The 17879-nt window shown below is 41.7% G+C and overlaps 1 protein-coding gene across 1 annotated transcript in view; it reads right to left on the minus strand.

Annotated features, from left to right (window-relative positions):
* Nucleotides 1-17879, minus strand: part of grin2ab (glutamate receptor, ionotropic, N-methyl D-aspartate 2A, b) — a 104821-nt gene that overhangs the window by 30893 nt on the left and 56049 nt on the right. The window contains exon 4 of the mRNA XM_056263542.1: nt 9128-9723. Within this exon, the coding sequence (XP_056119517.1) occupies nt 9128-9723 (596 nt within the window). The remainder of the gene's footprint in view (nt 1-9127; nt 9724-17879) is intronic.

Genomic DNA, 17879 nt, shown 5'->3' on the forward strand with positions numbered 1-17879 from the left:
CTGCGCCTGCTCCAACGCTGGTTGAATGCTCGCTCGTCCCGCCGAGCTTGGGTTTCTGGCGGTCAGAAAATCAGAGTGACTCAGACCTGCATAGCGGCTCTGCAGCCCTGGTTAGTGGCCGACTGGTACCAGCTGGGAGTGATGATGGGAACCATCTCTTATTGGAAAGTCTTTTCGACAGATGCGTCCAACTGGGGTTGGGGCGCGCTGTTCGAGGGCAGACCGGTCTTCGGCCAGTGGTCAGAGCAAGAGAGGTGTTTTCACATAAACTGTCTGGAGATGATAGCGGTCGAGAATGCGCTGAAGCGCTTCCTCCCGTTCATACAGGACCAACATGTTCTTGTCCGCTCGGACAACATGTCTGTGGTATCCTATGTAAACCGTCAGGGCGGTGTCAGATCCAGAAATCTCTGCAATCTGACGGAACGCCTCCTTATTTGGTCTCAGATGCACCTGCGCTTGCTGAGGGCGGCGCATGTGCCTGGCCATTTGAACGACGGCCCAGACAAACTGTCCAGGGACAACGTTCCCCCAGGGGAATGGTCCCTGGGCCCCAAAATGGTCCAAACTGTGGCGCCTATTCGGCAGGGCGGAAGTCGACCTATTTGCGTCAAAAGACAACGCTCAATGCCCGACGTTCTTCTCGTAGGACGAGGACGCGCTGGCCCAGGTTTGGCCCAGCCTCCAGCTATATGCTTTCCCTCCGGTCTCTCTGTTACCACAGGTGATCAAGAGGATCAGGGAAACACGCCACTCGGTGCTCCTCATAGCCCCGCGTTGGGAGAATCAGATTTGGTTCCCGGAGCTAGCACGGCTGTCACATACAGCTCCGTGGCCGATTACGGTGAGGGCAGATCTCCTCTCTCAGGCTCGCGGCACGATCTGGCATCCCCATCCAGAGCGCTGGTCTCTGCACGCATGGTTGATCAACGGGTACTCGTTGCCCTGCCAGAAGGAGTAATGAACACGATCGCGCAGTCTAGAGCCCCTTCCACGAGAAGGCTCTACGCGTCTAAATGGTCGGTGTTCTCTGGATGGTGCACCGACAGAGGTCTGGACCCGCGGACATGCGGGGTGGCGCAGCTGCTCTCCTTCCTACAAGAGCTGTTGGATAAGGGAAGGTCCCCATCCACACTCAAAGTATACGTGGCGGCCGTGGCAGCGTTCGCAGAATCGACGCACGGCCAGTCTTTAGGAAGACATGAGTTGGTCATCCGCTTCCTTAGAGGAGCTAGGAGGATGAACCCGCCGCGCCCCCCGTCGGTTCCCATGTGGGATCTTTCACTGGTCCTAGAGGCCCTGAAAGCTTTTCCCTTCGAACCACTAAACTCCGTGGGGTTGAAATATCTATCACTGAAAACCGTCTTTCTGACTGCACTGTCGTCAGTAAAACGTGTGGGGGACCTGCATGCGCTGTCTGTCAGCGCATGGTGTCTTGAGTTCGGGCCGTATGACTCTAAAGTCATCCTCAGACCTAGACATGGCTACGTTCCTAAAGTGATGGGCACTCCGTTCAGAGCGCAAGTTATCTCGTTGTCAGCTCTGCCAGCTAGGGATGCACCGAATCCAGATTTGTGGGGTTCGGCCGAATACCGAATCCACTGGTTAAGATTCTGCCGAATCCGAAACCAAATACCGAATCCTACTCTCATCCTCAGTCCATTAACACAGTAAACACATTAATGAAGTAAACAAAGTGGATTTTTCATTTTATTTTATTACTGTAAATAATAAACACTACTTTTACTTTTATAACTGTAAAAAAAAAAAAAAGAATAAGCAACATTATGCATTTTAACAGCGGCGATGTTGTGTAGCCTATTTAGAGTCCTTGCCACCATGAGACAAATCGGCATTGCAAATTGAACATGTAGCTCGACTTGAATTGCCTTCTTTCACTGAAAGTACTGCCAAACAACACTTTTTCTGCTCACGAGTTACATTTTCACTTTCTCACAGCCTACTGCATTCGAACGGTCCACCTTCTGTAACGAGTGGAAATAAGGTGTGGCCCCTTTAAGAACTGCGCGCCGTATGTGCCGTGCGCCTCGAACACATGCCATATGTATGCGGGTTATTTCTGTTTGATGCTCATTTTTACCTTATTTTGTTAAGTAACGCTGTGGACGGTAGAACGTGTGACAGACAGTTACACAAGTTCGATTGTGGAATAAAGTGCGAGTTGTGAGATGCCAATCGCCTCCGTGAGTCTGTCTGGCCTCTGCAATAACTTTAGCTGTGAGCTATCCCTATTTTTCTTCCTGACACAACGCGTTACACTACAGGCTTGTTCGACTTGAACCGGCGCTGCACAGACAGATGAGTTTATGACATCAAAGTCCCGCGAGAGCAATTCAAAAGCATAAGGAGCCGTCTGCTCTCTATTCGTTCACGCGGTACTTTGATGTCATTCACTGGTCGGTGACTTCGACGTAGCGCGCGTAGTGCAAGCCTAGGGTTCGGTTCGGGGGAAAAAAATTCTGAGGTTCGGCAGAAACCGAACCCCGTTAAAAATCACAATATTCGGCCGAATCCGAATCCGAATCCTGGATTCGGTGCAACCCTACTGCCAGCATCTGACAGCGAAAGTGATGTGAACCTCCTCTGCCCTGTCAGAGTGCTGAGGTTTTACATAACGCGCTCCGCCTTATTCAGGCGTTCGGAACAGCTGTTTGTTTCGTTCGATGGGCGCACCAAAGGTCTCGCCTCCTCGAAACAGAGCCTGTCCAGATGGATAGTGGACGCTATAGCAGCCGCTTACGCGTCAAAAGTTCTGCAATGCCCTCTGGGCATCAGGGCTCATTCCACGAGAGGCGTGGGCATGGTCCAGTGGAATTTCTATCCATGACATATGTGTAGCGGCGGGCTGGAGCTCCCCGTCTACCTCTGTCAGGTTTTATAACCTAGAAGTTCCTGCCTTGCAGGCTGAACTGTTGTCAGTTTAAAAGAGAGGTGTATTCTGCCCAGACCTCCTGCTCAGATCACTCTCACATGACTCAGCTCTCCTGGTTGAGCTGCACTAAGTAGGGTATGTGCCATGTGCCTATACAAACCGGCGCGCTGCTCTGTATTCCCTATGTGTGCGTATGTACAAGTGATGGCCCGTGTGGCTGGCCACCTTATTCTCCACCTTACAGGATTCCCCTGAAAGTTCGGGGTCTCATGGTGGATGCTTGGCGCGCACGGCGTTGACAAAGTGTTCGCGTAGCGTAAGCTAAACTTACGCAATACGAGAGAACCTCTCGTAAGAGAACGATACTCGGTTACTAACGTAACCTCGGTTCTCTCTAGAGAGGGAACGAGTATTGCGTAACCGGCCGTGCTCGCGCCACGAGCGACTTCGCTTCAGTCGTCGAAAAACCAGGGAAGTCAGCTTACAGCCCCTGCTTTTATACGCTAAGCCACGCCCATTCTGGCGGGCTGTGACGCTATGAAGGCGCGAGCGCCCTTCATTGGGCGTGACGTCACGCGGGGCTCACTGGTAGGCTGCAGCAGATGCCAGCAGGGCAGCCAATGAGCACGTGAGATGGCCTGCTCTAGGTCTGCTAGCTGCTGCACTGCGTTGACAATGAATACAAAATTAAGGATAATTTTTTGGCTTCAATATCTCGAGAAGATGAGTCTTTCCCGTAGCGTAAGCTAAACTTACGCAATACTCGTTCCCTCTCTAGAGAGAACCGAGGTTACGTTAGTAACCGAGTATCGACTTCAGGGATCCGATCGCAGCATTGTGATCATGACACAGTTTTTTCCAACGCAATTTAGGGGCTGTTTACACCTGGCCACTTCATGCGTTTTCTCAGATCGGATAGCTATCTGATTTATCAAAACGATTCCATTTACACCTTGTCACATAAATGTGTTTTTACAAAACGGATATAAATCAGATCTTCAATTCCCGCTGCAGATTTAATGGAGTGCATGTCACCGAAAGCAACAGATATTGCTGCATTTTATTGATCATCAACTAATTTCAAAATCAAAGAAAGCAAGAGAGAGCGTTAACAGACCTGGTAAGATCATTTCGTTTCTTTACTTTTAATGAAGATAATTGTGTGTTAAGCGTCTGCGACTTACTTTCACTTTGATTTGTGATAATTTTCGGCGCGTTGGCTTGATGAATAGACGCTCAGCTGCTCATCTGAGGTGATGCGTGTCGCAGTAGCATCGTCATATCTGACTATAACATGACATATAGCGTATATAACACGCTCTCACACGTTTCTTTTTTTAGCATTTTAGGGAGGAGTAAAATTTACATATGTGGTTTCAACAACCAGATGCATTTACACTTGTCCAGTTTCGTCTGGAATGCGGGCCAGACCACCTCCTGAAGTGGTTTGAGCGATCGGATTCAAATCCGACTCAAATGCGTTTCGGAGGGCATTTACACCTGGCCTTTTCACGATCGGATAGCTATCCGATCACAGAAAACGCATGAAGTGGCCAGGTGTAAACAGCCCCTAAAAGTTAAACCAATGGAAACCAGATCTCAGGTATGGTGGGTAGGGACGATCAATCGGACAATGTTTTACAACTGAAGAGCGGTTGGTTTGGTTTGTAGCTCAGATTGACAGGTCTTGATTTACCATGCACCATATAATATGAGCACACAGCTGAAACAGCGCTGGAAGATAATCAATCATCAACCAGGATTTTATTACTTGTTTATTCTATGTACTTTCACTGTGGCATTTACACAAGTAGTTCTTATGTTCAGTAAAATCCCTTGTTTCGAGGGTTTATTATGTTTTGAAATAAAAGACTAGTCTACCTAATGTCCTAATCCATTGCATGGCTTGAAGACATTAATACACTTACAACTACGGCGCGCTTGCGTCATTTTTCCTCGTGAGTCCGCTGCATGTGTTTTGGGCATGAGTCGCATGCACCCAAATGATGACCTTGCTTAATCGACCATCGATAAATACACCGAAATACACCAGTACTCTTATTTTGAAATGTATCTGACTGACCCAAAGATTAAATATGCACTCTTACGACTATCTTCAACATATTACAGTATAAACACCATAAAGTAAACATTGTCATAATTCATCAAAAATGTATCATAAGCAATCACTTCGCATAAACATGCGCTACTTATTGATTGCAAACTGGTCTGAAACAACAAACATGTACTGTAGAACGTGCAGCAGTGCTGTTACTTTAAAGCTTGCAGCGCTAATGTTCAATTAAGACAGTCTTTTGAAGTTTGATAATTATATTAAAATGTGACACAATTCCTGTTTTTCTGCCCCCACATTTAAGACCTCTTAAAATTATAATTAAGACATCTGTTATGTTATTTAATTCTTTCCCCACCAGCATTTTTGAAAAAAGTTGCCAGCCACCGCCAGCATTTTTGATCATTTTCACAAAAGTTTCAGGGCCACCAGAATATTTAGTTGTATAAATATCTGAACATGCATCAAAAGAAAGAACCGGCCCTAAGCTTTTCAACAAACAAATGCCGGGTAAGCGTTGTCTCACAAATGACGAGATGGTCCACACTGCAGAACACGAAATCCAGGGGGAGGAGTTGGATCCAGATCCAACTCCTCCCACCTTACATATACCTAAACCTACCCATCTCCGCCCCCTGATCCCTAACCCCACCCCTAATCCTACCCATCTCCACCCCTTAGATCTGGATCCAACTCCGCCCCCTGGATCTCATGTACTGCAATGAGGTGCTACTGGAAATGACGGAAATTTTCGTAAATGACGGAGAAAGAGTTAAAATAGGTAAGACTTGAAAAACTGAATTTCAAACATTACAACTTTTGAGGATTCACAGGAACCTTGTAAGTAATTGTATTCGTTTATGTTATGTAAGTTGCACAGTTTCACAATAGACCAATGGTTCTCAACTGGTTTGGCCATGGGACCCATATTTTCCCATGGTCATTAAGCCGGGACTCAAATTTTTAGGAGTTTGAACCAGGCAAATTTATGTCTCAAAAATGGTTGACACACAAGTACCATCCCACTTTACTTAACTAGTTTTTAAAAATACAAATGAAGTTAGTAAGTTGGTATGAGCAACCACAGTCATCAAAAATATAAAAAATAACACAAAGTGAAAATAAACAGTTACCATGGTATACACAATACTAACATGAACTGTTAATAAAACATAAGGACACTAATCCTGCTACCCACTGTCCAACACAATATACAATGGTCCCCCATATAGTCTAAAATATTTCAGATATTTTTGCTGTAATTATGAAAAAAACTGCTTGTTTTCAAACTTTTTATTAACAGTAACTAAGTGCATTGATATATTACATTAAATGAACCATGATTCATTTTATGTTTGCAGAAGCTGTACATTCTTCAATAAAAACAATCGATTTTAGTTTATTGATAGTTTGTGTTTTTTAGCATTTTAATTTAGGTTAGAGATAGATTTTTTAAGTATATTATTAATAATCTTTATTATATTTCAGTAATAATTTTTACATTTAAATACTTTTAAGTAGGGATGTGACAGAAACCGTACCTTATTTAGAAATGGACGGATAATGGCTTTAAAATGAATAATAAATTCTGCCGAATAATAGAAAAAATATTTGGCAGACACTCCTCGTGTTTGCTGGATAACAGGTGAGCCAGGGAATAGCACGATATACATAAAATTACAAAGCAATAATAAGTGTGTTAAGTGAATTGTGTGTGGTGAAATGAGCACAAATCAAATAGCCGCGACGCCGTCTCTGTGCATCTCTCAGAAATCAGAGCTTGGCAAGAATAACTAAAATACTGCATTATACACATTTTCTATTATTTGATATGTCTATTAAATAGACATTTCGAGTAGTAGAAAATGTGTATGATTCAGTATCTTGGTTGATATCACTCTTGACAGAGAGCTGGTTTCTGAGACACGCAGAGATGGCAACATGGCTATTTGATTTGAGATCGTTTGATTGCGATTTTTTTCGTGTATCATATGGTAAAAAATTAAAAACATTTAAATAGTCTATTTGGGAAAAACTGATCTCAAGTAGGGCTGTCGCGGTGAAGGAATTTCCCTTGCGGTAATTTTGAGTGGCTCAATAGCGCGATATGCGGTATTACCGCCATTTATTTATTTATAGCTATATAAATACGTGTTATGATGTGGTCAGCATACACAAAAACAATGTAACCAATGTAACCGAAACTAAACAGCGTCTCTGCGCATTGAAAGACTGTCACTCAGCGCGCAGTTACATTGTTACGCCAACGGACTTACGCCAAGAGACCAATGGCATTGATTCAATACGTGACTCGCTGCTTTCCCCCCACGGCTTCCTCACGCTGTGTAATGCTGACCAGCGCTGACGCCATTCATGGTAAATACCCTTACACGTTAAAAGGATGATACGACAAATATTTCGCTTTACTTGGAAACGGCAACCTTTTCACGAATATACATGACTTGACTTCAAAGACAGACGCAGGTAATCGCACGCACTCAGTGGATCACATTCACTGTCTGTTAGGCTTAAGTCCAAATCCACGAAGCCTCTGTACAAATCACCATGATAAACAGTCTTGTTATCATTATTAACTTTATTAACATTATTAACATTATTAACATTCAATACACATGGTACGAACTACGAAGGGTGGCCTATGAAAAAAGAAAACGCGGTTCGCGGTTGCTGCGGTTACTTGCATTCCTCTGCGGTTGGCCTGTCAGTAGCGCGGTACTGGGGTATTGCGGTTATCGCGACAGCCCTAATCTCAAGACCTTTCACAAAATTAGTGAACTAAAATAAATGCTGTTGGCTGTTTCTTTTTATTGACCTTTATGTTTGGCTGGCTCTAGTGCAAGACTTGCTTGCCCCCCCTATTATGTTTTAAACCTCAGATCGTCACAGATGCTCATAGCAAGCACACTTGTGACAGACTCAGAGAAGTCGCAAACTTTTTTGAAATCTAGCCAAATGGTCAGATATGTGCATTGGTGCGTCTCTGAGCAGCAATGACCGACAGCCGCTAAGATTTCCAGGAGAAAGAGCGCTAGAGGAGGGCGAGGCAGTGGGAAGTCCAAGCCAAAAAAATAAAAAAAAACATCAAAGTGGCAGCTAGCTACTGCCCACGTCTGCTCCACCACTGTCTCATCCATATTGTTTGGCTTTTTTTCCCCCCATTCTGTGCAAATGTTGTCAAGAATGGGCTAAATATGGGTTACCATGTGCACGAATTTGTGCCTTGTGAAGGGTGCTGAGTTTGTGTCTTGTAGTGCGTGGAGGTCTGTAATGCCTGGAGAAAGCTGTCCGTTAGCATTCATCTCAATGCCAGTTGGTCGGTCTTCTTGGAAGTACGCAATTTGAATTCTGCCATCTTTGCTCACAGCCACTCAGTTCCGGACACAATTGTTTACGAGTCAATCAGAGGCTAACTGGACCATGTTAAACAGCCAAACCTTGACCCCATGCTGTGCGCCTGTTCATATTTGTCTCTCAAACCAACCAATACGATGGCATTAGCCTCTCTGTTGCCCCCAAAACTCCCAAATGCATCCATATTGCAAACTGACCAGTGTGCACAATGTAACTTGAAAAAAATTGTTCTCTGGAAAAAAATGAGAGAGTTTTGTCTTTATAACTCATTCAAAGTTATCTCAGCATGATAGCTACAATGAAAGGGTACTTATGTATATTAAAAAAAAAACATTTCTAGGCCACTCGTATACTGAACATTATTTTGACACATTTGTCAAAAGTACTCCTAATTTCTTTAAGTACTATTCTCATTTCTAAGTGCACCCATTGCAGAGTGGAATAATGTACTCTGAAAATCCATGTCAGCCACTTTGCTGTATATTGAATTACAAGAAACAGTACTGATAGTCAGAGTTAGAAGCTTGTAAAAGGAACTGCTTGCCTAAAGAAATAGGTGGCTGAGTTGTAGTCCAGATAGGCAAGCCCCAAAAGACTGTCTACATAAGTATGTTGAGATTACAGAGTTTGAACAGGATTATGCAGTATCATGTTAACATCGATGTTGGAGTATAACTACCATTGCATAGTACATTTAAAGACATTCCCTTTAGTTTCCTTCTACATTTGTGCATGTTCATCCATTTCATTATGCTAACAAATTTTCATGCAGACAACTATAAGCTTACCTGCGCAGAGCACTTGCCGGCACCTCTGGCTTCTCAGATTGGCCGTAGCAGCTAGCTGTACCGTCGGGTATTCGACCTTCCTCTCTGAACATGGCAGCGGCCGCAGAACTGATAATTCCCACAGCATCCTGCACGCGCTTCTCCAGGGGATAATCCCATTCGTCGTACGCCACAGATATCATCCCCATCGGAAAGGCTTCCGGGGTTTGTTCGATATTTCCTGTCGTCAAACTAGGAACAATCCACACAAAGCCAGCCCCGGTGAGCCCTAGCGAACGGGCTTCATCCATAACTAGCGCTGCTTCGTCTTTGGAGCAGTAGAGGAGGATGACGGGTGACTGGATACGTTTAAGCTGCACGTGGGCTCGGTCCTCAGGTTCGCCAACACCGTCCAGCGTCACTACGCCCTGAAGGTCCCAACGAATGAAGCTGTGGTCCACCGTGACACGTACGGTGGCTATGAACTCTTGGAAGCCTGGGAACTTGGTGGTGACCACTGAGAATATGTGCCAGTCGTACTCCTCCATTATAGCAAGCATCAACAACGCCTCCTGCTGGAGGGAGGCCCCAAACTGGAAAAACGAAGAACTGGCATCCTGGAAGAAAGAGAGAGAAAGACAGAGAGATAGCAAGAGGGAGGGAGAGCCAGAAAGAACAGGTGGTGGGAAAGAAAAGGAGAAAGGGAAACATGAGTAGGAGGGAAGACAGAAAAGGAAAGTTAGATAAAGAAACGCAGGGAAATACAAACCATCAGTTGTCACATCCGACTCTGATAGTTGGGTAATTGTACTCCCACCTGCATTTTTGCCAATGGACAGTTGTCAGTTCTGATATATCAACTATACTACCTTAGCTGAACCTTAACAATAACACCTCAACATTTCCTTGGCAAGCTTAACAAGACATGGTAAGCCTTTCTGTAAGCCTTTTATTTCATTTTAAATGTGCAACGTAGTTGAGCTCACACAGCGCAGCTCAACTATGAGCTGCACTGTGTGAGGATTTCATGTAGCCAACTCAGGGATACAATAAGACAATTTTAATGTTACTTCTAATGTTTCACTAATGCTGTTGCAACACATTATTCTCCCGTTTTATTTCAAACCTAATGTCGTTGCAGACATAATGTTTCCATCTTCGCCATTATTTACACTGCATAAATCTACACCAAACTCACATCTGCAATTTATCTTGTTGTATAACATTTCGTCATTATACATTCACGTTCATTTGGTTAGGACTAGAAAGATCCCTTTATTTGATGTTTTTTTTTAATGTCCATGGAAACTATGTGGAATAAAAAGAGCATGAAAACAATGGGAACATCATTGTACACAGTAAACAATAACATTGCACATATAGAACAATTTTTACTCATAAATGTACGTTTTGTGTGTGGTGTATGCCACTGTCTTTATCTAATTTTGTTTAATGTGCTATGTGCGGTCTTGTTTATAGTGTATTTTTTTCATTTCCTTACTAAAAAAAACCTACTGTTTGAACCGCTGTTTTCACACACACAAAAAAAAACTGTATGAGTGTGTGTGTGTGGCCTTACACTGCTGCTCAAAGGTTTGCTGGCAATAATATATATTTTTTAAAGTAACCTTTATTCTGCAAGGATGCGTTAAATTTATTAGTGGCTTTCATAAAAAAACTTACCAATCCCAAACTTGATTGGTAGTGTATTTTGATATTTTCTATCTAATGCAATGATATTCATACATTTTTAAGTGTGACTTTTTGAGGCCACTGTATGTACTCCTGAAAACCATAAAATATCTGCTTTCATCCAGTCGTATAACATGAAATTATTTTGCTTTGTTTCGTCACCCCTGCAAAACATTTGAAAACAGTAGAACGGCTGTTTCTCACTGCGCTGACAAAGCAGAAGTTTCTTTACCCTACTGTTGAAGCCGTCAGCTTTGCAAACATGGAAGTGTGAAAAAGGTCTATAGAGGGAACAGGAATGAGCAAGAGAGAAGGGCATGGATCAGGAGCAGACAGTGAACCGTTGAATAACGGAGAGGGGAGAAAGACAGAAATTGCTGCACACTGTCACACTGGAGTCGCTGACTGAGTTAAGAATAATGACTGCATCCTTGTGCGGTGACAGCTTGATATCTCAGAATACAAAAACACATAAACGAGCGACAATGGGGCTTATGAATATCATGGTTCACACGCTGTGCAAACACACAGACGCTGATCTGTCCACCATGGTGCTGTGACAGATTTAAAATACTGAGCTTAAGCAAACAGTGACACAAATAAACAGGTAAGGAGGAGGTATTCGCCAAGGATTACTTAGCACCATACTTTGAGCGGAGTAAAAAAAAAGAGGCCAAAGGCAATTGAATTTACATGAGGTAAATGTATCCTCATCCAAACTGTAGCTCACTGTAACTGAACCTACTGAGAAAATTGAATCTATGGCATGTAACTGAGTCACAAAGCAATACATCTCCACTGATGCAAAACAGAGCGAGCACCAAAATTCACATAAATCAGTTATGTCACGTTCTAAATATATATCTCACAAACAATTCAGGAGATATTAAAACTGTGTCCCAGATACAACGAGGAGTTAATAAATCAATGCAAATGTAGTGGCTGCACTCAATGTTTTGGATGGTCCCTTTTGCACTGTGAATGCAGCACTTCAGGGTTTAAGAGGCTCTAGGATGAAACTGGATTAGAGGTATGCACACAGCTCGGGCGCGCTCATATTCAGGTGCACGCGCACACACATACACACGAAGGCCCACACCAATCTCGGGTGTAAACGAATATAGGCAAAGGTACACACCTGCACACATACAGTGTGTCTAATCAAAAATACCCGCTTTCAGACCAGGTTTCGAAAATTAATCAGAGACTCACACATAAGAATAGGTTGTTTTTTTTGGTACTTGAGGTGCTGAGAGGTTTTCCGGTTTGGCAGGAGGTTGATAAGCACGTGAAGAGGGTTAGGATTTAGCCGCAGAGCTAGAGGTTCGCAGGTAGATGCACACACAAACAAACACATAAAAGATGTGAGCGCCTGGAAATTGCTTTAATCAGAGAGGGTACGAGGGTCAGAGCGGGAAAATATCTTTCCATTAAAGCACTTCTTCAATCTTGTCACCCATTTGTCCACACATCATGACCTTGGAGCTGCCATTTTCTTGATAATGCTGCATACTAATGTTCCTTAATGAAAACACTTGATTGCCTCTATACATTATAATCATTGCAATCATTGCAACACTCTGTAATCTGTGTTTTTTTTTTTTTTTTTACTTTTTTTTTTACAGCTCTGGAGTGTCATGCAAATTTAATAATAGAAGAAATGGAAAAAATCATATCAATAATTCAACATCCTCATGGATCTTTTGAAGTAATCTCAAAGGATATGGACAGACTCCAGAGTTTATCCTGATCATCCACACATACTTACTGATGCTTACTAAACACACATACTGATTAGACACCAACAGCCCTGAAATATTTGTATTTCCAAAATACAGTTTATCAAAGATTATATGATTTGTTTATGATGGCTGTTAGCATTATGATTTAGAAGATGACGCTTGGGAGTTTTCTGTCCTACGGTAATATATATATATATTATATATACTTTGTGTATATATATATATTTAAATATAGAAGTTTAAACACATTAGAGAGTAATGAGCTATTCTGGCATTAAAGACATTTGGAATAAATCTTTCTGAATGAATGCTATTTGTCCCAAAGCAATCCCATTTTTTTGGTGGAAATGCCTGCTGTTCTCACTTCATCAAAGAGGTAGAAGAAGATAAAATGCTCCCTGTTCCGCTTTTACTCAGCAGAGACTGGCCAGGATTTGAACAGCTGTGCAACTGACAATCCGGAAGAAAAAAAGAGACAAAAAAGGACCTCAGGACAGGGGGAAAAAAGAGACCAGCATTCCCCCATTACTTTTGTATAAGGAGAATGATGGAGGTAGTAAGCAGTCTTGAAATTTCAGGGTCGACTTGCTTCTCAATATTTAAGTAAAAACGTAAAGATGCCCAATATATCAGTAACATATTGGTTATCAGCAAATATTAGAAATGTTTTAGATCATCAGTATTGATCGTTATTGGTATATAATTGTACATGCTCATTTTCTTTATTTTTACATTTAGATTGAGTGCTTAATGATGACAAAGGCAAATAAAATTTTTGAACACTGATAATTATTATTTTTTATTTATGCTAAATGTAAACTTGAGTAAATCTTTGTAGAACTTCAAAAAAAAAGAAACAAAAAAGATGCTGCAGCCAATGATCAGCCGGCGGGGGCTGCAGGACGACTCAACCTCCACGGACAGTTTTGAATGTTTTATCAGACAATAACTACAAGATTTTGCTTTAGTATAATTTTCGGAACAATTAGGGCCGGATTCCAGATTCTTAGATTTCGGGACTGGTCACCCTATATGTAGCTACAATATATGTGTACAATAACAATTTTCGGAAAAAATAAAATTACAATGTCCAGAAATCAATTTCAATAGTGCATTGTGTTTAATTTGTCATTTAATGAGATCTACTAATATATATTGTTATTAGTGCCGAAAATTTCCACGTGAATAAATGCATTGATCCACAACTGTAGCTTGTGTAGCTTAGCTTCTGGGATCTAATCCGCACTCGTATCGTTTTTTTTTTTTTCATCAAAACCGAATATGTTTATCAGGGGTTGTATATCAAGAAGGGACACCTTTGTGTGCATTTTTGTTTTGTGATTTCACCGGAACGAATAGAGAGTCTCTGCAACAGCGATAGATTGAAGCGCGCGTCCGAGTGAAAACTTTTTAATCAGAATTTTAATCTCGGTGTATCTCTATAAATCTTCAGCTTTGCCATCACAGGAATAAATAACATTTTTAAATAAATTACAATAGAAAACAGTTATTTAAAATTGTTTTTACTGTATTTTTGATTAAATAAATGCAGCCTTGGTGAGCATCAGCGACTTCTTACCAACTATAAACTTTTGAATGGCAGTGTAGGTGTTGAATGGATGAGGAGAAAATGCAGGACAACAGTATCAACACACTATGGTATAACACATAGAAAGAAAAATATATATACATATAAAAATTATGCACACAGTAGACAAACGAGTCAGGAATGAATTACTCATTTCAGCAAGTAAGAGAGGGTAAAAGACATGAATGTTATGTAATAAAGTCATAATAAAGTCCATGATGTTTATTAATTTAGACAGTACTCGGCCAATTATCTCCTCCAGTCTAATTTACTGTAGACCCAACAACAAAACTTGCCTTTTTTTGGTTGAACATGTTCAACCCTTAAGCATCCCCAGCTCTTATTTGCTCTGATGAGTACAGTTATGAATGACAAGAGAGAATGGGACCGTACTTTCTTCTTGGCATGAAAGTGGTACCAGAGGCATTCTGCTGGAAGAACTATCTCTGCCACTGGGTGTTATTCCACCATTGACCTCTCAGATCAGATCAACAAAGGACACTCAGAAAAGATCACCTTCGGTACGCTGTCCTTTGAACCACCTTTGAGCTGGTTTCTATGAGCCCTAGACTTCAACCTATACCTTCATAAAAGTCATATTAGAGTCTGGATCCATCAGTCAGAAACTGCCCCTTGCAAAGTCCAGATACAGGAGGTACATGAAGCCTTAGTAACCAAGTGTACTGTTCTGGAGCCGTGATAATATCTGTGATAGTAATAGAAAACCAGACTCATGATTTCTTGAACATGATTTCTTGCGCATGGGGCCACCTGACAACCCTTGACCTCACCACCTGTGCTACAGCCACTGACCCGGAAGCTTGCCAACAAATCTTGCCATCTTCACCTCTGCCACTTCAATGCACAGCAAGAAACCCAGTGGGAACACCAGTGAGATGATTTCAAATAATTCCATGTACACTGACTATCACTATTATTTTGTGTTAAATTAAGAGGAAAATAAATAATTTTTGTGTTATAATACCCTGGTGAAAAATAAATATGCTACGTACATTACATTTTGGAATACTCATGGTATTTTATGGTATAAAGTTATGCTGACATGTCAGCAAAAATATAAAATGTCCATCTGCATTGAAATCATGTGTAGATTGATTTTGGCAGTACACAGAAAAAAAGAAGTCCTATACAACCCATGCAATTTGGTTATCTTGTTTAAAAGTCTGTCTTGCTGCATTCAATATAAAGCAACAACAAAAACAACCAAAATCTCAAGGACATTTCAATGTGCATTGTATCATGACTCAACTGTAGCGATAACACTGTGTCTTGGGATTCTTTCTGAATCCTGCTTCTATAAAGACTCACTGAAGGCAGCAATGGAACATTTCAGTAGTATAAAATTACCCTTGCACTGAGAGGGTACAACAAATAATGAAATCTCATGAGTAGGAGATCATGAGCCAGTTAAGTTAGCAAAACTGAGATAAATAAGATAAACGCAGACCTGGACAAAATGACAGTGAGGAAAAATGTGCAGCAAGAAAGAACCTGACAGTATCCAAACCATACAATTTCATCTTTTAATAATGGCCTTAGGATCAATGGTATATGGGTACAACTGGTTCTCTCTCATTTGTCACTGTTGGCGATTAGACTGTTGGCTCTTATCCACACGAATGCCTTGAAAATCATTGGATGGGACTTTATTTGGCAACTTGACTATAACTCTGCTTAGGCACCCTATGAGCGTTCAGGCTCAAACAACAAAACATGTTTAAAACAATTGTTTAATCTGAATCCAACTGTGTGTATTTGATATTTGAACAACAGCAAACAAGGAGGCACTGAAGGTGGCAACAGTACAAGCCTGGCAGAGCATCACAAAGGCACATGTCCAATGTCTACAGTATGAGTTGTTAGCTTCAGGTAATGAATAACTGCTAAACTATAGTATGACTACTGCTTTCCACAGTGTTGTGCAAAATTCAATGCATTACTGATTTATAAAATATTATTTTATATCATATATGAATATGATTGAAATAAATAATAGGCCAACTATTCTTAATGTAGGCTATTTTAATAGAGATTGACAGCTCTTTATTGGCAAGCAACATGTGCAACATAGTCCATTCCCTCTCTTAGAGGTGATTAGGAACAGCTTAGAGCTTAACAAATAAAGCATTACTGTGAAATAAAAAAAGCCTTTATCAACAGGAAGTAACCAAATGTAAAACAACACTGCATAGTCTCCACTGTATAAATTAAATATAGATTAATCCTACTAAATCTACTAAAGAGCAGTGAGTGATTTTCTCTTTGCCTTTTGCTGTTTAATTAACATTAATGACACAGACGGCAGCAGGATGCACGGATCTAATTTACTGATACACATGCGACATATTTCCCAACTGTTTATGTTCACTCAAGACATACCCGGCGGTGTTTAAGCAAATACTCACCAAGCCGGGCATTTGGACACATTTCTGTGTGTAATAAACTGTTTAGAGACGAACCCGAAGCTCAAAGTTAATTTTCCTTGTTCGTTTTTCACTCCGCCTCGGAGCGCACGCACAGAAAGCCGCTTGGGGAAGAGTATCACTTTCGCCGCTTAATGCAGTTTTAATAACTCTTTATTATCGAGCACGTCCTGCTGTTTAGAAACAGTAGACTGTATTTAACAACAATCACTGATCTAGCTGATTTGAACGTTAAGTTTTGGCTTTTAGGGAGGAACGAAAGTGCACTTCTGTGAACGAAAAAAATGCACTAAATTCGCACAGCCCTAGTTTCTTGTCATTGTCGTGTTTGCTGAAGTTGCAATGTCTACGCAAAGACATTGCAAATTTGTTGTCCTTTTCAGAAATCTGGTAGAACTGCCAGACCGGTAGCCTGGATGCCAGCCCGAACCCCGCCCACAACATTTTTTGGTCGGGAATTTCGGTCTGGACTCGATCCATTGAGGAGTAATTATGATCGGTTCAGAATTAGTCGGGCCAACCAAATTGCCAGGGCGGGCTTTATACGATGATGGACAGATGATCTGCAGTTAGGTAATCATCACGTCACCAAAGAGCGCTTGGGTTGAACTGGTTTCCCTCAGAGATGACTGCAGCTGGAGAACCGAGATGTATAGATTCCGCTATCGCGTCTGTTGTAAAAGAAATCGACAGCGCATTCATTTTAAAAGACGAAAAGAGAACTGCAATCAAGGCATTTGTCGATCGGAAAGATGTATTTGCCATCCTTCCTACAGGATTCAGCAAAAGTTTATTTTATCAGCTGGCTCCGATGGTCGCTAAGAAGATGGGACGCAATGAAAACCCTGTGGTCGTTGTGGTTTCTCCTTTGGTCGCACACTCGCACTCATGGAGGACCAAGTAAAAGAAGCAACACTCATTATTTTACTTCTTCCAGCGTGCGTGTAGTTGAGTTCTGTTGACAACTTTGTAGCTCATAAAAAAAAACACTTACTGCGTTGCTCTGATTGGTTGTAGGTCTATCCAATTGAGTGCAGAGTTTTTTTTTTCCTGGTTCGGTTAAGACACGCCTCATAATCAAAGCCCTATGGAGCAGCATCAGACTCACATTCTGACTAGAATATGATTATGACGAAGTCAGGCTACCAGACCGGTGAATGTAGTGAAGCAATTTTAGCTGTGCATAGAAAAATTGTCTCACGAGTTTTGCGTCATCTGAACGGCTTTTCAGATCGGCCTTTAAAGGACAAGTTCGGTATTTTACACTTAAAGCCCTGTTTTAAGATTGTTTCTGATGAAATAGAACG

The sequence above is a fragment of the Rhinichthys klamathensis genome, unplaced genomic scaffold (assembly GCF_029890125.1).
Source record: "Rhinichthys klamathensis goyatoka isolate OS25496 unplaced genomic scaffold, OSU_Roscu_1.1 h1tg000208l_1, whole genome shotgun sequence".
Classification (NCBI taxonomy): domain Eukaryota; kingdom Metazoa; phylum Chordata; class Actinopteri; order Cypriniformes; family Leuciscidae; genus Rhinichthys; species Rhinichthys klamathensis.